General features: G+C 43.5%; 2 protein-coding genes across 2 annotated transcripts in view; one reads left to right on the plus strand and one right to left on the minus strand.

Moving 5' to 3' along the window:
- The first annotated feature begins 1,759 nt into the window (after positions 1-1,759).
- On the plus strand, positions 1,760-10,006 carry cog4 (component of oligomeric golgi complex 4). The gene is made up of 19 exons (XM_019886916.1): positions 1,760-1,888; positions 3,042-3,124; positions 3,254-3,368; positions 3,582-3,756; positions 3,853-4,046; positions 4,126-4,228; positions 4,381-4,538; positions 4,607-4,665; positions 4,866-4,987; positions 5,186-5,304; positions 5,954-6,120; positions 6,217-6,385; positions 6,770-6,832; positions 6,907-7,020; positions 7,148-7,240; positions 7,310-7,393; positions 8,060-8,161; positions 8,395-8,523; positions 9,234-10,006. The coding sequence occupies exons 1-19, from the start codon at positions 1,760-1,762 to the stop codon at positions 9,366-9,368; spliced, it is 2,313 nt and encodes a 770-aa protein (XP_019742475.1). The 3' UTR covers positions 9,369-10,006.
- Positions 10,007-12,012: 2,006 nt separating this feature from the next.
- Positions 12,013-20,000, minus strand: part of gnao1b (guanine nucleotide binding protein (G protein), alpha activating activity polypeptide O, b) — a 9,750-nt gene continuing 1,762 nt past the window's right edge. Inside the window, exons 3-8 of the mRNA XM_019886917.1 lie at positions 17,261-17,402; positions 14,280-14,440; positions 13,395-13,523; positions 13,185-13,314; positions 12,339-12,492; positions 12,013-12,266 (exon numbers count right to left, since the gene is read on the minus strand). Coding sequence (XP_019742476.1) covers positions 12,079-12,266; positions 12,339-12,492; positions 13,185-13,314; positions 13,395-13,523; positions 14,280-14,440; positions 17,261-17,402 — 904 coding nt within the window. The 3' untranslated portion in view covers positions 12,013-12,078. The remainder of the gene's footprint in view (positions 12,267-12,338; positions 12,493-13,184; positions 13,315-13,394; positions 13,524-14,279; positions 14,441-17,260; positions 17,403-20,000) is intronic.

The raw sequence follows: 20,000 nt of genomic DNA on the forward strand, positions 1-20,000 counted from the left end.
TCCTCCGCGTCACTCCTCTTCCTGCGGACGGCGGGGGACCGGATGTCAAACGACGACGAGGTCGCGGAGCCAAGGGCGAGCAAAGCGGAAGGGAACCCGCTTCACTCGCAACCAAGGTGATCTAAAGGATTCCCGAAACAGCAGACAACAACAAGAGCTCCGTATGAAAATAAGATTTATTTAACAAAAACCGCACCGCAAAAAACGAGACAACAGAAAACGCTGGCAAAAACGAGTACCAGGAAAAGCACGAAAGAACCGAATAACAAAAAACGCTCGCACGAAGGCAAGGAGAAAAACAATCTAGTCGCAATAAAAATACACACCGAGAAATACAAACTCCTAATACTAACTCGCGCACAAAGGCGAAATGCGAAAAGGTACTACCGACACAATGGGCAAAGCAGTGGCACGGCAAACAATTCTCCGGCAAGTGAAAGTACGAAAGCCGGCCCTAATAAAGCCAGTGCCTGATTACAAATGGGTAGCAGGTGTGCATCCGGCCGAAAACACCGTCTGCCACCTGCTGTCGAAAACGGGACATGACACCATGAAAGACAGCACCATTACTGAGTAGGAAATGAACCCACACCGCCTGCTCAGAAGGCAGGCAAATTAAAGAAAAAATTGATTTTGCTTTTATATAACACTAGAAATTCTAATGAAAATTATCGGCACTTCCTTGTCCACTGTTAGGTCAAGACAAATGAAGCTTATTAAAGTATGCAACGCAAACTCTCGCCAACCAACAAAACCCACAAAGTATCGACAATTTGTCTCCATGATTAATGATAATAATTTGGTGCTTCCACAACGAAACGAAACATTAATTATGTCGGTCATGTGGTTTTCCTTACAATGACACGGGTACCGATACGCAGCGTCGGCATGCACCGAGGTAACTGTGTTGTCAGACCCATCACAATTGTATGTTGGGGGGAAGAGTGAGGGTCCTTTTTATGTTGTATTTTTGAGTTGCGTTTTTTAATGTATGAAAAGTGCTATATAAATAAAGATTGGTTGACCAAGATGTTAACGCACCTGATGTTTCTTAATAAAAGCGCGTGAGTGAACTGTGTATGGTCTGTTTCCAGTCTTTTTTGAAGTTGTATGCAATGACTTAAAATCCAAAAGATGTGGCAATTAAAACGACACCAGTCTCAGCAGTGTCGACACAGTTTGGGAAATGTGCCATACACCCAATGAGGCCTCATTTGCCCATCACTAGTTGTATATTAGTAATATCGCATAAGTACTTGTTGGCTGTTTTTGTTTTGTATCACGAGAAATAGAATTAAGTAAAATAAAGTTTCAGTACGGACCATTCACTGGTGGTGCGTTTAACAAATGCTACACTGCACCTGCGTATGCACAAAAACATTCTCCGATATTTTTATGAAAGGTAAAATTTTTTCCAAAATGCGAGACTGCAAAAAAATGTCCCATTCAAGATATTATTAAAACGTAATGTGTGTAATTTGTACTATGCAAAGTCAATGGTTGCGTACAGTCACTTCATTTCAAGAGGCGGCCGAACAGACAACGATCAGGGAGTAAGATTTCTTGAATAGAATGGTTGACAGCGTCTCCTTACCAACGAAAAGATGCGATTCTGGCAATTTGTCCTCTGTAACCTTAAGATATTAATTAAAAAGTAATGTTTGTAATTGGTATTATCCAGAATCAATTATTGGGTGTCATTCTGTAAAAAAAGTCACTCCTAAGAGACTACGATCAGGGAGCGATCTAAAGAAAAAAGATGGCTGACACCATGTCAACGAAAAGATGTGATTCTGGCAATCTGTCCTCTGTAAGTATGGACACAATTTCGGCACTCACAGAGCTGGACGACCTGGAGAGAGTTTATCAGCAACTCTGCGTGGAAGAGGTTCGTATACAATGGCAATTTGTGGCGTTTTAACAGTGAGAAGTATGGTCGACGTGTGCACTTACTTACTGTCAGGTATGCTAGTTAAACTTTCGGATGTGGTTTCGTGTGGGTTCATCCTCACTCACCCACAGAAAAGAAGACCCGAAGCTATTACGTTTGGTCTTACGTGGTAATATTTTTGAGACAATGCAGAAGAAAGATAGCCTGGCAGCATTGCGTGGCTTCTCACGTCTTGTGTCAGGTTTGCAAGCTACTTGCTAATCGACAGTTTAAACTACAAGAGCTGTACAGTACAAATAATATCTGCCTTAACAAAGATGCTTGCAAAATGTGGCAAAAGTATTTGATGAATGCATTTATGGAATATTGCACCTCACATTTGAACTCCACATCACACGGTTGTCCAGTAGTACTACTTGATAAAAATGAGCTTGACATCAAGTAGCAGTTGGCAGATAGTGAACATATAATTGCTTGCTTCAAGCTGTTTGTTGAACTCTCATTTGAGGTTCACTATAATACTAAAAGTAAATCACTGTGAATTACACGCCGTTTATCCTAAACAACCACAAAAAGCTAGCGTACTGCCGTAAGGAAGTACGCTAGCTTAATGCTAACACACAATGCAAACAATATAGAGGGACGAGCATCGACGTCCTGTGTTATAACGCTAAGCAAGTGATATTTCAACCTAAATGGTGCAGCAATATATGTAGGAATACAACAATCATATATTCTTTATGCTCTGTGGGGAAAAAAAACGTTACAGCAATTTACTGAGCAGATATGACTGTCTTCTTCAATATATCTGTATGTATCTGTTTTATTGACCACAAGTGGGTGAAGCGGGCACACCAGAATGAATTAGTAATCATGTTTAATTCCTGAAATTCCAATCCACTATTTTATAAATGTATATTTTTTCATAAAATGTAATGTGTTGTTTTTTAAAACCCCCAAAACATGGCACATTTTTTTGTGTTGGTGTTTTATTGGCGGCCTGAAACTGATTTAATTTTTATTAATTCCAATGTGCGATGTTGATTTATGATACAAATGTTTTCATTACAAGCATTGTTACAGAATAAATTAAACTTGATTGCCTTATGATGCTGCTGACAGTCCTGTTTTTCTCTCTGATTTGGTTTAGAAAGCAGTAGAGGTTGAACTGGAGCAGCTGATGGGAAAAGAGGGAACCATTCACACAAAGATGTTGGCACTCCAGAGGATGGGGTAAAATTTTTAGCTGCCCATCCTTTTAGGATCACGTACTGTCAACCTTCAGGCTTCACTGACTTTATGACTTGTTTTACTGAAGAAAGTATGAGCTGACATGGCATGCGCTGCTTCTGTGCTTCTCAGGCCCAACCTGCAGTTGATCGGAGGAGATGCCAGCCAGCTTTCCGGCATGATCACATTTACCTGTAGCCTTGCAGAGAACGTCAGCCGCAAAGTCAGACAGCTTGACCTGGCTAAGGTACACATATCTACAACAACAGCCCAAATTATCGGTACCATTCCATTAACATTTATATTTAGCTCTGGTTATTTAGGTAACTGCAATTTTGTCTACATGTGTATAGTAGACATAAGTAACAGGCTAATATAAATTTATGGCTGTCTCAAAGGATGGAAGCTACAGTGTTAGAATTTTGGTAGACGGTATTGAAGTCGATTTTTGATTTTATAGACACGGCTGTATAACGTCATCCAGCGTGCAGATGACATCCTGGATCTGAAGTTCTGCACGGACGGCGTTCAGACAGCTCTCCAAAATGAAGACTATGAACAAGCTGCTGCCCACATCCACAGATACCTTTCTCTGGACCAGTCAGTCATTGAGCTGAGCAGGCAGGGAGAAGAAAGTATGCAGAATAACTCGGTTAACTCGAGTAAACAAGCAGTGTCAAGGTCTGTTTGACGTCACGTAGGACACATGTAACCCTCATATTCTTACACAGGCAGCGCTGTAGATGCCAGTCTGCTACTGCTGCAGGAGGCCGAGAAAAAACTGAAGGTCATCGTAGCGAACAAGTTGGATGAAGCTGTGGCAGCGGTGGACCTGGCACAAGTAGAGAGGTTTTTCAAGATCTTCCCGCTGCTTGGTCTTCACGAGCAGGGCCTGGCCCGCTTTGGACAGTATCTTTGCAGTCAGGTCGGTAGGGGGAGGGGCGACATGGAAATGTGTCGTAAGAGGGTATCAATTGGTGACTCACACATGCTGTCACACACAGCTTGCCTCCAAAGCCGAAGAGAACCTCCTCTTAGCAACAGGGGACTTGGGCGAGAAAAGAGCTCCACTCATATTTGCAGATACGCTGACACTATTGCTTGAGGGTGAGTAGACAGAATGGATACCATGAGTCAATATCACCATAACAGTGGTTATTAACCTGGGGTTCGATCGAACCCCAGGGGTTCGGTGAATCGGTCTCAGGGGTTCGACGGAGCCTCTGCCGTGGATCTTAAAGACACCTGGTCATTTGCAGGCATTGCTCGTGTTGTTGAGACCCATCAGCCTATCGTAGAGACGTATTACGGTCCAGGCCACCTCTACACACTCATCACTCACCTGCAGCAGGAATGTGACCAACAGACGCAGAAGATAGTGGATAAATTCATGCAGCAAAGAGGATACCTCGGCAAAGTAAGCGTCTCAATAAAATTGAGGGTCTCCCATTTTATATTCTGACACCTTCTGAACACTGGCTGTAGTTTCAGATTATCCAGAGCAGCATGATGAAGAGCGTGCCCGGGGAGAAAATTGAGCCCAGGTATTGCTTGGTTATACACTCATTAGCCACAATATTCGGGACACCTAACTTGCTCCAATTTCAAGAGCTGTGTGGAAAAGTTCATACAAACACGGAAAGGTCTTTGTAATATTTTGGTTGCCCTGCTTAGCTTTCATGACAGAAGAAAAAAAAAAAATCTTACAATGGGTGCGTCAATTAATTGTATCCCCCTCCAACAGAGAGCTGGACCCAGTATTGGCAGAGGTCACTTTAATGAATGCGAGGGCGGAACTTTACTTGCGCTTTCTGCGTCGACGTATAATGGCCGACTTTGAAGTTGGTGACCAGAGCATCACACCGGGTAAGTTATACATGAGCGTGTGTCTGTATCTTTGGAATGGAAAATGTACTGATGGATGGATGTGTGTGTGTGTGTGTGTGTGTGTGTGTGTGTGTGTGTGTGTGTGTGTGTGTGTGTGTGTGTGTGTGTGTGTGTGTGTGTGTGTGTGTGTGTGTGTGTTTGTTTGTTTGTTTGTTTGTTTGTTTGTTTGTGGATCAGAACATCACCAGAATGTGGAGAAGCTGCTTAAACATTGCGTGCTGAGCAGGAACATGCAGGAGCTGATCGGCTACTACATTCCAATGGAGGAGTACTACATGAGGGAGTCGGTCAACAAGGTTCACGCCAACCATTTTATGGATAATTTTCACACTTTATACATGCACAGTGTAAAGTTGAAATGTACGTTTGTTTAATCTTAAATTGACAAGTTAATTTGACTTTTTCCTCTGATTTCAGTTGAAATATTCTATTCTAAAATAACATGACCTGAATGCGAGCCTTTTCCCTCCGGGTCCCTCAATTTAAGAGAATTAAAAGTAATAATAATCATCACATTCAATACATATCTATTGACTGATGTGAAATACTTCTGTTGTGATACATTTTTCAGTTTCATTTTAATTGTCGCTGCTTTTTTTTTTTTTTTACATTTTATGGTTGACTATAACAATAGTTTCAATACAAAATAACTAATATCATTTCAAACTCATCTTACAACATTACCCTTAAAAATAGCTTACAAATGATTTGGTTCATATACGTCACCTTCGAAACCTGTCAAATATCAATGATCGAGTATTAATGAGACTTCATTTGTCAGTTTGTCAGCTAATCACAGGGCCCAGAGAACCACGAATAGCAAAAATCTGCAGATTATTGTTGCCCTTTTTACTAAGTGGCATTATAAACATCTTGAACGAATTGGGATTTACTGCCAATAAGGTTTTTCCAACAAAACCACTTTTTTCCCCCTCTCCTTGTCAGGCTGTTACAATGGACACATATGAGAAAGGTCAGCTGACATCCAGCATGGTGGATGATTGTTTCTACATCGTGAAGAAGTGCATCAGCCGAGCTCTGTCCAGTTCCAGCATCGACTGCCTTTGCGCAATGATCAACCACGCCAACTCGGTGCTTGAGTCCGACTTCAGGTCAGCATTTTTGAAACGCTCTTCATAATCTCGGGCTTGTCATTTTACTTGCCGGGGTCTCCAGCTTGTGTTGCACTTCCCCCCCCGGCCTGCCAGGGAGGTGTTGTACAACAAGCTGAGGCAGGGCTTCCCGGCCACCACGCTGCAGGACATCCAGCGCGGCGTCAGCAGTGCGGTCAGCTTGATGCAGAGCAGCTTACAGCAGGGCAAGTTCAACACCGAGTTCAACATTGAGAGCGCCGAAAATGCCAAGGCTGCTTTTTTGGTGAGACCAACACACATTTAGATCACGGATCTAAAAAATGAATATTAAAAATAGATATGATCTGACTATATCTCTGTCCAAATCAGCTTCATGCCATTCATCGGAGATCAAACCCGCAACATTTGGTCAAAAATGAACAAATGTTGTCAAAGATGATGATCAAGTGGGTGTCATTTGACGCCTTGTTGAGTTGTCAAATCCATTTTGTTTTGTTGCATCTCAAGTGGCACACGTGGTTTCACAGATGCCCAAATTCCACGTAAATATTTTTCACCATCTCAATAGCGGGTAGTGACGACATGCAAGGAATAATACATAAAGAAAACCAATATTAAAACGTCAATAAGTTTGCGTCTTACCTATTGTGACGTTTGTCGATTTCAGGTCACTCTAAATAATGCGGAGGTCTGCAGTGACAACATCTCAACCTTAAAAAGGAACCTCGAGGTACAACTCGTGTAACGTGCCTCGGATCTGTTCGTATTCCTCCACTTGATTTCGTTTTTGGATTCCGTGTGCAGAACGACTGTTCCAAGCTGTTCAGTCAGGGGGCCAGTTCCGGTGACCGAGCCAAGATTGAGAGCTGCTTGTCCGACCTCGTCAACACATCCACAAAGTTCAAGGACCTCTTGCAGGTTGGAGGCACAAAAACACTCATTGGAGCTACTCCTGACTGGAATATTTCCGACTAAAGTGCTGTATTATTACATACTCGTTCTAAAAACTCTGTGGATGTTCCAACGCTTGACTTTGCTGTTTTAGGAGGGCCTGACCGAGCTGAACACGACAGCCATCAAGCCTCAAGTCAAGCCCTGGATCAGCGGCTTCCTGTCCATCTCGCACAACATCGAGGAGGTCAGACCATCTTTGGCAAATTCAAAAGCCCTTGGCGCAACCCCTCGTAACGGCCGCTGTCGCTTACAGGAGGAGTTCAATGACTACGAAGCCAACGACCCCTGGGTGCAGCAGCTCATCGTCAACTTGGAGCAGCTGATGGCCGAGTTCAAGGTGTCAGCACCATCAGTTAGCAGAAAGAGCACGTACACATTATTCTATACCACCCACCCCCCTTTTTTTTTTTAAATTCAGACAATTTCCCTATTCTACTCCTTCCATATTTCTCTACCATTCGAACTATTCCAACATCACAATATTCATTACAATGCACGTTCCCAAAATTTCCAGTTTTCCCAGCATGGCATATATTCTGTACACAATTTTGAAATTCCCAAATTTTCCAAGTAAAATTCACAAATTGCGATTTTTTTTTTTCCCCTGCTCCTTCCTAATTTCTTAATAGATTCCAATCATTTCAAAATTCAGATCTCTTGAAACATCTTGGGAACTGTTGAGCACATTCCCAAATTTTCACAGTAAAACTCCAATACGGGGGAATTCAGGGAACTTTTTTTTTGGAATTCTCATTCATTCATTCATTTTTATTTTTTGGTTAGTTATATTTTTATTTGAGAGGTGGCAGAGATGTTGAATGTGTTTAGTTCCTTCTTCCACATTTCTTGACCGACCCAAATCATTCCAACTTCAAAATAACGCTGCTCAATGGGATATGACCACATTTAGCCAGTCTACATTTCCACGCTTCATTTAATTCCCCTTTGACTTCAGTTCTGTTCATTCTGTTTTTTTTTAACTTCTTCTCTATCTCGTCGCCAGACAAGCCTTTCTCCTGTTATCTATGACACGCTGACCAGCCTGATGACCAGCTTAATATCCATCGAGATGGAGAAGACGGTCCTCAAGTGCTCATTCAGCAGGGTAAGGCGCTGCGCTCGGCCACAAGGTGGCAGCGAGCACCTCGTGCGGCACATCTGGGGCGCAACTGAATTGAAAAGCCTTCGAGCAATAATTCATGAAGTCCCTCACTGGGAGAAAGCCTCTGGCGTGATAGTCTCTCTCCATTTACAGTAATGTGTTTATTGCTGGTATAAATAGAAAAGCGCTGCAAAAAGTTGACAATATTCGAAGCATTTGTGGCATTTTTCCTGCAGCTGGGAGGGCTGCAGTTTGATAAAGAGCTTCGTTCTCTTGTGGCCTACCTCACCACCGTCACCACCTGGACCATCAGGGACAAGTTTGCTCGCCTCACGCAGATGGCCACCGTCCTCAACCTGGAGCGGGTAACTGACCTGATGCGCGCACACTCACACACTCGTGTCATACTCACTCTCACTTTTGTCATACCTGTCACATACACACTTGTCGCACTCCTGTCTCAGATGCACTCGTCACACATGTCGCTCCTATCACACGCACACACCTCTCTGGTTTTGCGTCGTGCGTCATCACCCAATAAATGAAACAGTTTGAGTCAAGTGATGTAATCAAACCTTGCTTTCATGTCATGGGATTATCCTCGGAGCATAGTGGACTCAGCATGTGTGCCTCGCTATTCTAATATTTAGGGTTCGAGTCTCTGCTCCAGCCATCATCTGTGGGGTTATCATGAGGACGTGCATCCCTCCAGTTTAAGGCAATTCGATACTTACCTCGATGCATCTTAAAATGTAATGATTTAGTTTGGCTAGATCAAAATTGATTTTTCTGATTCAAATTGGTATTTGTTACACCTGTAGTTAACATTCATTTCCTCCCTGTGCTTGTATGGATTTTCTCCGGCCACTCTGGCTTCGTCCCACTTTCCAAAAACACGCATGTCAGGTTCATTGAAGTCTCAAAATTGTCAGGTCTAAGCGTGAGTGGAAATGATTGTTTGTATTTGCCCAGTGGCTTGTCTCTAATATTGCATATCAATATCACAGATTTAGACGTATCGCTGATGGTTCTGTAACAGTTTATGTTCACTGTACTTTGTTTCTGTGTCCCGCAGGTAACCGAGATCTTGGACTACTGGGGGTCAAACTCCGGACCCTTGACGTGGCGTTTGACCCCGGCGGAGGTGCGTCAGGTTCTTGCACTGCGCATTGACTTCCGAAGCGAGGATATCAAGAGGCTGCGACTGTGAGCCGTCGACCAGCGAGCTTTGCTTCGCGGTACATTTCGCAAAGACAATGCCGGTTAAAAAATATATATATATATATTATAATTAATTCAGGAAGTCAAACATCTTGTTGGACATTTGCTGCACTCTTGGATGCTGTAAGACGAAGGGCTGTCAACTGAAAGTCACCTTGTATTACATTACTTGAATCAAATTATGTGACACTTTCTGTGCTTAAGTAATGCTCAAATGTAAATGTGCTGGGGGCGTGGGGGGGGAATAAGTGAGCATCTGCAATTTTGATAATTTGTATTTCTTTTAGTTTACTCCAGAACATGGTAGCATGACCATCATGTTAACCATCTGCTGATAAAAAGCTCATGATAACGATAAAAATACTGACGTTTGATGTCACTCTAAACTTGCCCATGTGTGCGTTGAGTAATGTGAAGTTAATCTTTGTCCTAACTCAGAAATGACAGTTACCGCTTATGCAATTGATGTTGAAATCGGGGGGTCAAAATCAAGCTTAAAAGAATATATTGATCACCATTCATAAATTCAAGAAACTCGTGTAGTTACAATCAATTCCTAAATGCACTTTAAAATAACTCGGAAATAACATTGGCATTCATTATACCAAATAAAACAATCACACGGCCGTCTCTCTTGAAAGTTGAGTTTCTTGGTTTTATCTGTCATACCAGCTTGTCTGTTTCAATTCATTTCCTGGTTTGCCACGTCCACTCCTTGCATGATCTTCCCTGTCAATTCAGAGTAAGAGCTCATACCTGTTGAGCAGCTCGCGCCGGTAGGACTTGACAGCACAGGGTGTGTAAGGTTACCCTTTTTGTCACCGCCACCGGTGTAGATGTTTTAGTCATTTTCTCCTGGAGGTGTTGTGTGCGCCAAAGTCAGCAGCCTGCACGTAAATTGCGTGTCTCGCTCTAGCGAGGCGGGACTGTTCTTCTGCAGTACGCTCCGCAGTTCAGGCATTTCCTTCGAGTCATTTCTTGTGATTTGATTTTGCAGTCACAAAGATGGAAGGTAGGAAATGTAATGGTTGCCAGCAATATTAACAATGAAGTAATGTACAGAGATGTGAACATTTCACTGTACTCTGTTAAAAGGTTCCATAACGTGAAAGGCTGGCGTCAGTCTGGTGCAGGTTTTGACCTACATGTGACTGAGTGCTCGTGTTAAATATGAGAAGAGTTTGAAATGTGTAATTAAAAGGTCTATTAATGGTGTCACGTGGGGAGGAGCAACCCGTTAACCTGTAATTGTGTGAAAGGAGGCCGCCCCGGCAAGGCGAAGCAATGCTGTAATGAACATCACAGCCGTGAAAGTGACAGAAGCGGGTCAGACAGCTGATCCAGCCTCGCATTCAATAAAGGAATGGCCGCTCGTCTCTGAGGTTAGAACACTTTTAACCTAATAAATGGCGAGCCGCTCGCCCGTGCCACATTTCTCATGTTCATCCCGATTGGATAATGGGTTTCAGCGAGCGCTGCCACACACACACACACAAGCTGCTCCCAATCTCCTGGATGCCCGACACATTCTCATTCCGCCACCTAACCTAAATCGACCGCGGTGTGGATGTTGAGAGCATGAACGCGCACACTCGGGAATAGTTAGGAAAAGTGTAGCTTTAATGTAAACACAACATTCGATTGGCTCAGCACAAACATTCCACATGAGAGCAACCAATGAACTACAGAATAAGATGGGGTGCAGCACAAAAACATTTACAGTAAAAAAAAGAAAAATCCGGTATAATCGTAATATATTTATATACAATACGGTGCTTTTAAGGTGAGATTGGATGGGATATGAGGAGAGATGTGGAAACAGGGAAGGAGAGGCGGAGTTTGGGGTGAAAATGGAGAGCTCTACTTCTGCGTGGTGACGAGGATGAGATGGGTGGTCGGTGAGAATGTTTTAAGATGGAGGCCTGGAATACGATAGTCCCCTCACAGACAGAGGCTGCCTCCGGTGATATTCTCCTTGTGCAGTCTTCTATGTCTAAACAGATTCACATTGAGGGCTACGAGTACAAATCCAATGTGTGGTTGGAGGAAGGGGCATGAGGCTTAAAACAATCAACAATTCAATGGTCAGGACCTTAAATAATAACCAACTGGGATCCTGATCTGTTCTCAGATGGTTGGCACCAACATGACGTCCCCACCCCCTCCCCCCATGTGAGATATTTTCGGCCTACAGGCGGTCCTCGGAGTACAGGAGGCCACTCTACACAGGATAATACTCTCTTTCTGTCGAAGGACAAGAGAAAAGGAGCGGAAAAGACCTGCGGGCTACTCGGTCATGTGAAGGGGAGGAGAGCTTCCTGGCCATGAGAGCGCCACCTCCCCTGATATATTGGCAGCATCGTCTGCGCCATCTTATAGCTCGGCGAAACGGAGCAGCAGACAATACTCGGGGAGGGTTATTTGCTGCTCCTTACCCCCTCCCCCGGTTGTTTGTTTACGCTCATCGGCAAATCATTCAAACATTCAAAGACAAAACTGGGGGTCGTGAACTCATAAGAAGAGGAAGGGGAGAAAATCATGACATGAATCCGACCTGACGTCTGGCGGCAGCTCTTTGGGTTCATTTCGGATGTGTTGAACTACATATTTTTGTGTGTTTGTGGGGGGGGGGGGTTTGTTTTTTTTAAGTACCATGAAAATGATATAACGCCTCACGCTCTCGGCGACGACGGCCGTGCTCAGTATAAGCCGCACCCTCTCAGGTTGTTTGCGATAATGATGTCGGTGACGGCGTCGAACACTACCTGGATGTTTCCTGTGTCCGTGGCACAGGTCAGGTGACAATAGATCTCCTTATTGGGAGAGCGGTTCTTACTTTCGAACTGAACCTGAATGTAGGCAGTTGCGTCATCGTAAGTGTTAGCACCTGGAGGAGAGGAGAGGAACGCATGTCAAGTTTCAGGGAAGTTGATTTGGCAAATGCCAGCCAAACAGTCACCTGTGTATTCGGGAAAACAGATCGTCAGCGGTGATTTCTTGATCTTCTCCGCAAAGAGGTCCTTCTTGTTGAGGAAGAGGATGATGGAGGTGTCAATGAAGAACTTGTTGTTGCAAATGGAGTCGAACAGCATGAGGGACTCGTGCATGCGGTTCTGCCACAAGAAGATTTGTTTTATGGAATAAGGTGATGCCTTCAGATGCGAGTTTCATTTGTTCCGTTACCCTGCTTGTAATTGAAAACAATCATGCATCTCCTTTGAAATCAACAAATGTTACAGCCTTCCGAAAAGAACCAACAACAATTTCTGTGATGTGTTCCTTAATAAGGAAAATAGTACTCGATAATGTCACGAGTATGACTGGCAAGTGTTCATTTTGCAAAACCAATGTGATCAAAAAAGATTGTGAACCTCTGCAAAATCACAGTTCAGCAGTCATAAAATTACCTCTTTGCGGTGTTGGTGTTGGTGTTTTGTTTTGTTTTTTTCAACCGTTCCTCACCCATTTGCTGATTTTGCGCTTTGACCAAAATATTAGCTGTGTTTCCAGTACAGTTTTTTGCAAACAAATAAAAGCGATATTTCAAATAAGTACAGTTGCTACTTGTAGGTGTTCCCTTTAAAAATCTACTGTTGTCTTTTTTTATTTGTTTTTAAACACGCAACAATGTAAGATAGAAAACTTCTCCACAAAATATTTCAAATTAATTGCAGGTGTAGCAATTCCAATTCATCACAGCCAGATGCCTTTTAAAGCTTGCTAGAAGTGCATTTAAAACACACACACACACACACACTTAATATACTTCTTCATATATATAACCCTTCATTGGAGTCACACTTACAGTTGTTTCGTCCTCATGGAGCACTTGGTCGTAACCACTCAGGGCCACACAGAAGATGATGGCAGTCACATCCTCAAAGCAGTGGATCCACTTCTTCCTCTCTGACCTTTGCCCTCCCACATCAAAGAGCCTGCGGAATAGCGGCAAATGGGAGCTGAATTCCCTGAACTGGGTTTTAGAGTAACGCCTCGGCTACAAGGATTGACCTACCTGAAATGGAGGTTTTTGAAGGTGAAGTGAGTTTCCACAATGCCCGTGGTCTTCACTCGGGTTCTCAGAATGTCTTGCTCTGTGGGCTGGTAGTCTGCAGCCCCGATCCGGTCTAAACTGTCCAGGTAGCTGGTGACGACAAGGAGCAAGAAATGGGGATCATTCAGAAACAATTACAACTCATCCATCCATTTTCTATTGCTTTATCCTCAGTAGGGTCATGGGTGAGCAGGAGCTCGTATCTGACTTTGGGTGAGAGATGGGGCACACCCTGGAATGGTCACCAGCCCCCTCACATTCACTATTAAAGGGACAGTGTGTAAGCATTTATCGATTTTTCAATGTTCATGATTTCAAAAACCCACTATTAATTTCAATAACATGCAAAACAAATATATATCATATCTTTTTTGATTCTTTTATGTAATTGAAAGTGAAGTAATCGCTAATTATATTACAAAGGGTGCGCCTCCGCTACAGGAAGCAGCCATGTTTCCCACAATCCGTCTGTTACAAATACTCGCAGGAGACAAACTTCCTCAACATGATGATTACAACAAGTGTAACAAATGCAATGCACTTACTCCATCACTTGAGGGAATACTAGAATTTGTTTGGGATGACATTTTGCTTGCACTTCTGTTGGAGAAGTTGGTGGCAGGTTTACGAAGTTTGGTCTCTACGGCATCAAATTCGCTCGATCTTAGGTCATTGCATTCTATTGGTTCTAGATGGCACGAAACTTTACAGACTCTCCCTTTAAGGACAATTTGGAGTTTTCAATGAACCAAACAAATGTTTTGGGAGTGTGAGAGGAAGCCAGGGTACCGTTCCGACAAAATTCTTTTTTTTTTTCTTCTTTTATGTGTAATTCTGGCCTCTCACTATTGGGCCGAGTCGTTGAGCTGGTATTCGCGGGCCCGGTTGAAGCACTCCTGAGTCCCGGCGTCAGCCCAAACCCGCTTCATGGCGCTGAGAAGCTCCGCTGAATATGGCTCCGTGTCCTCCATGCGACTCACGACATCACACACCAGCTTGGCATCCGCCTGCAAATGAAACCACGATAAATTGGAAAAGATTAGTGCATTTCATATGACACATGCCTTTCCAGGCCACGATGAAGTTCTTCAACTTTAATTTGTTCAACAACGTAAAATAAAACAAAAAAATATGTAATTAATTCTAGGTTTTGGGGGCAGGAGACTGGGGGCAAGTACCTTATTTCAGTGTATCGGCTAATCGCGACAGCAACTGATACCAGTCACTGACATCAAGGCACTCTCTTGTGACGTACAACCTGAACGGGTTGCCAGCCAATCGCAGGGCACATATCGACGAGCCTTTCACCAAAGTATCTCAAAGGGCTTCACGGGTTCACAGTTGACAAATATGAACGACATCCCCCGATCTATAAACCCAATTCAATGAAGTTGGGATGTTGTGTTAAAAATCAATATAAATTGAATAAAATGATTTTCAAATTATGTTCAATCTGTATTTTATTGAATACACTACAAAGACAAGATACTTTATGTTCAACCTGATCAACTTTATTGTTTTGTGACATTAATCATTAGCTTAGAATTTGCAACACGTTCCAAAAAAACTGAGACAGTGGCAGAAAAAGACGGAGAAAGTTCAGGAATGCTCATTAAAACGCTTGTTTGCAGCATCCCACAGGTGAACAGGCTAATTTTATTTTATTTCACAATAAAAACTGCCTCGACTTTATTTGACTAACTGAGAACTGGTGGGTGCCATGATTGGGGGAAAGAAAAGGAGCTTCCCTGAATTGCTCAGTCATTCACAAGCAAGGATCGGAGCGGTTCACCTCTTTGTGAACAACTGCGTGAGAAAATAGTCAAACCGTTTAAGGACAATGTTCCTCAATGTACAATTGTAAGGTACTTTAAGGATTTCATCATCTACGGTCCATAATATCATCAAAAGGTTTCGAGAATCTCGAGAAGTCACTGCATGTTAGCGGCAATGCCGAAAACCAACATTGAATGCCCGTGACCTTCAATCCCTCAGGCGGCACTGCATCAAAACCTGACATCAATGTGTAAACGATATCACCACAGGGGCTCAGGAACACTTTAGAAAACCAATGTCAATAAATACAGTGGGGCGTCATATCCGCAAGTGCAACTCTCCTATGCAAAGCCAAAGTCATTTTACCAACAACACCCAGAAACGGCGCCGGCTTGTCGATCAAAGATCGACTGACTGACTGCAAAGTGGAAAAGTGTTCAACTGAGCGCATAGGTCGACTTTACTTTCTTTTGGTATTTTCGTAGCCGGGCGCAGTTAGAAATGTGGGTTGGTGCAGTTGTGGGAGTGAATTCAGCCAACTTGCTTCCAGATGGAAGTGGCTCCTCTCATTCTCTTTAAATTCAGTGCAGGAGAGGCACACAGTCTATATGGCAGATGCATAGCAGAGTTGTTGGAGGCCACAGAGCAGATTTGACCATGCAAAGTTTTTAGCAAGTAACTGCAAGATCTCCACTTGCGGATCTAAAGTTGGCCATTGTGAAGTGGGCACTTTTCCATTAGCCCCAAACACCACCACACCACACCACACAACCTCCTTTGCTTTTTTATTACCACAGGCTCTGAGCGAGGTGGGGCCGGGATCAACTGAACTGTGCAACCTTGCACTGGACAGTGCCTACTCGCACTGTGGTGTTCTGCCGTAACATTTCACAAGTGGCGAGTCTCAGCCACTGTTTTTGCAGCGATTCAAAATATGAATTGCTGTTGCGGCGACATCACAAAGTACAGCCTATCAAATGCATGGAAGCTTTCACATACACATCGAAAATCTATTTCCAAGGTTTAAAGCAGCGAGAGACACTACCGGGACACAACCAGTGGCTGACTGCCCGTCATCAAGAGGAAAATACAGTGTAATGACGCATATTTTGTGTTTTATAGCAATAATGAACCATATTTACAATTTCATATGTTCCATGGACGAAATAGTGCGATAGTGATTTAGGGAGTGACACGCAAGGGCTCATTCATTCTGAATGGAGAGCACACTCTCATTAATTTAACCACCTCTCCGAGCCAACGGCTCTTAGTCTGCACTCTGCGGCATACAAAGCCCTCCGGCATCCGCCCAAAGTCCCCGGGCCCAATTCGAGAGCCACAACCATCGTGCCAGGGGAGTGACGAGGCTCCAGGCTGCGACTTGAGACCTCATTCAAGTGAATGGGACCCAAGCTTTAAATTTTCAATTTAAATATAGTTCAGTGTTGTTGTCAAACACTATTGTTTATTTACATATTGTATTTAGGACTTTGGTGACGGCCCGGGGGCGGCTCTGTCTCACTCGTGTAAAACCAGCAAATGGGCGTGTGCAACAGAGTTCCATGCTACATCACTGTCGGCTAATCTGCGCACAGTGACAAAACAACCCCAACAGTTGCCATTTTAGAACCAACTCTGAGATGATTCTGAAAAGCCGTTCCATTGTAACTGCTCAACCCCAAGAAAGTCTAATGTAAAAGCAACCACTTGGGGCCAAGCAAGGCCATCTTGGTGTGGAACCGGGCTAATTGAAAAGCGCCATTAGAGAGTGCCTTTCACCTCTAGTCCTGCATCTGTGATAGCACCCAGGGGGGTGCTTTTACAAATATAGTAAAGACGATAATAATAATGAAGTCGATGAACTGATACGGCCAGCATGGCGCGGCACAGCCTGCCATACTACTAAACTAGACTTGCACCGGCACAAAAATCAAGTTGCGACAGTTTTTACCTTGAGCGGACGTCTACTGTATACAAAGATAAAACGTGCTTAAGCGTGCTATTGACAGTCATTTTAGTGTCGGAGCATTTCAAGCCCGGAGGCAACTGACTTTTCGATCCTTGTCTCCAAACTCGATTCCCAGCGAGTCCATGGCTCGCAGGATGGCTGCCAAGCTCTGGATGGTGTTACTGTAGACCACGGGCTTGTACTGCTTCACGTCATCCCCAGAGAAGCCATCTTCATGGATAATCCTGCAGGCGCACACAGATATCAGCACAAGGAAATATCCCATTCTGCCATATGTTCCTGTTGGACCTCAACCAGTCATCTTTTCACTTCAGGAGGTGAAATCCCTCATTTGAATACACATTCCAATTGTAAAGCGAGAGTAAAGAGTTTATCCCAAAGTTAGGGAGGGGACGGGGGGTGCTTTTTAATATTTTGTGCAGCTGGCTGTGTGCAAAATTGTGTAATTATGGATGAGAAGTGGAAAAGACGCACAAACCACAGCGAGTGAGGATTGAATTAATAAAGAGTCCAGGCTGCGAATAACCATTAGTAGTTTATGCAACAATTTCATCAGCATGGTTTAGATGCTCAGATTATCTTCTTTTAATGTTTGATTTCTTTTAATATGTACAGTGGTAAACCTCACACACTACACTGGTCAAAATGTTTAGATTGAAGGCAATGACTGTGCTACTTAAACGCAGCTTCTTCACTCGGCATCCTTTTCATGATTCTATTCAGTTTGATCAGTTTATATCGCTTAGTGACTATGTGTAGGCGGCCCGGTGGTCCAGTGGTTAGCGCTTCGACCTCACAGTGCAGAGATACCGGGTTTGATTCCAGCTCTGGCCTTCCTGTGTGGAGTTTGCATGTTCTCCCCATGCCTGAGTGGGTTTTCTCCGGTACACCGGTTTCCTCCTACATTCCAAAAACATGCATGGCAGGCTGATTGAACACTCCAAATTGTCTCTAGGTGTGAGTGTAAGCACGGATGTTTGTTCGTCAAAGTGTGCCCTGCGATTGGCTGGCAACCGGTTCAGGGTGTCCCCCGCCTAATGCCTGAGGACAGCATAGGCTCCAGCATGCCCCGCGACCCTTGTGAGGATAAAGTGGTTCAGAAAATGGATGAATGGATCGATGGACTCTGTGTACTGTGTAAATGTGTGAATATGTCCGAAATGTAGGGCGGTTGACTGATTGGCACGTCCGCCTCAAAGTGCAGAGGTGCAAGGTTCGATTCGGGGCCCTGGCCTTCCTGTGTGAAGTTTGTATGTTCTCCCCGTGCCTGGGTGGGTTTTCTCCGGGTACTCCGGTTTCCTCCCACATTACAAAAACATGCGGGGTAGATTAATGGAACACTCTAAATTGTCCTTAGGTTTGATTGTGAGTATGAATGATTGTTTGTCCAGATGTGCCCTGTGATTAGCTGGCTAGCAGTTCAGGGTGTACTCTGCCGAAGACAGCAGGGATAGACTCTTTCACGCATGCCGCCCTCGTGAGGATACGTGGATCAGAAAATGGATGGATGGTTGTGATTGTGTTTTGTTTGCTATTGTACAATCGACTCCCAACTACAGCGGACAAATTCCTTTTGTTCCAACATACTGGCCAATAAAAAAATGTTCTGGTTCTCAAATGTCATTTTCAAAGCTTTTCAGCATCCGCCACTTGGACCAATCACACGTAAGTGTAAAAATAGAAATTCTCTGACATATCTGCAGCTGTGAGTGACGATCGCAAGCTAGTGCATCGCCGCCCCGACCCCTCCAAATGGGCTGGCTTTTTTCAGTTCAATTATTCATATCCTGTGAGACTCAATTTTTACCTCCTCTGTGTTACGTTACCAACAAGAGCCATTTTGAGCCTTTCTTTTTTTATGGCTTTACCAAGGCTGTCTGCCATAAAATGGCAGAACATATTTTGACAACATCAGGATCATCACACATGATATTTTTGTGCTCTATTTTCATGTAAAATACATACATGTACAGTCGTTCAAGTTCCATCATGGGATGACGAATATACACTACCATTTAGCAAACCTATCCATGCATTTTTCTATCTATCCATATTGATCGACTGGATCTATACAGCATACCATCTATATACAGCATCTATTTATCATCTATCTTTGCATCCAGCTTTTCTCTACTGTATCTCAAACTAGCTTTCTACCTACCCCTCTATAATCCATCAAGCTACCTACAAGTGATCGATTCATCCATCTTTCTATCTTCATAATTATCAGTACCCCTGGTTAAGATGTGTTCTTTAGCATTGAATGAATTCAGCTTTTTATCTAAATAATATTGGACATTTTTTTAACAAGGAAAATCCAACCTTTATTCAAATGTATCTTATTCAGTGGGAGAATAAAATCTCACATGAAGAAACAATTCTTTTACATTAAATTATTTGACATCAAATCAGATGTGGCACAATTATTAGCACCTCTGATGTTAATTCTGTACAACCCTCGTTTGCCAACAAAACAGGACCTAATCTTCTCCAATACTATTTCACAAGATGGGAGAATACAGAAAAGGGGATCGACAACCATTACTCTTTGCACAATGTACGCACTCTCCTATTTAGCTTTTTCCATAGATTTATTTATGGGGTTGAGGTCTGGGGAGGGCAAATGCCATGCTAGGAGCTAGATTCTGTGTCTGGTGAACCAGCCATCCATTTTCAACACCGCTTATCCTGACCAGGGTCATGAAGGGTTGTTGGAGACTATACCAGCTGACTTTGGGCAGAAGGCAAACTACACTGTGAACTGGTTGCGAGTCAGTCGCAGGGCATATATAGAGACGAACAACCATCAACACCCACAACAC

Source organism: Hippocampus comes, unplaced genomic scaffold, assembly GCF_001891065.2.
Source record: "Hippocampus comes isolate QL1 unplaced genomic scaffold, H_comes_QL1_v1.1 scaffold261, whole genome shotgun sequence".
Classification (NCBI taxonomy): Eukaryota; Metazoa; Chordata; class Actinopteri; order Syngnathiformes; family Syngnathidae; genus Hippocampus; species Hippocampus comes.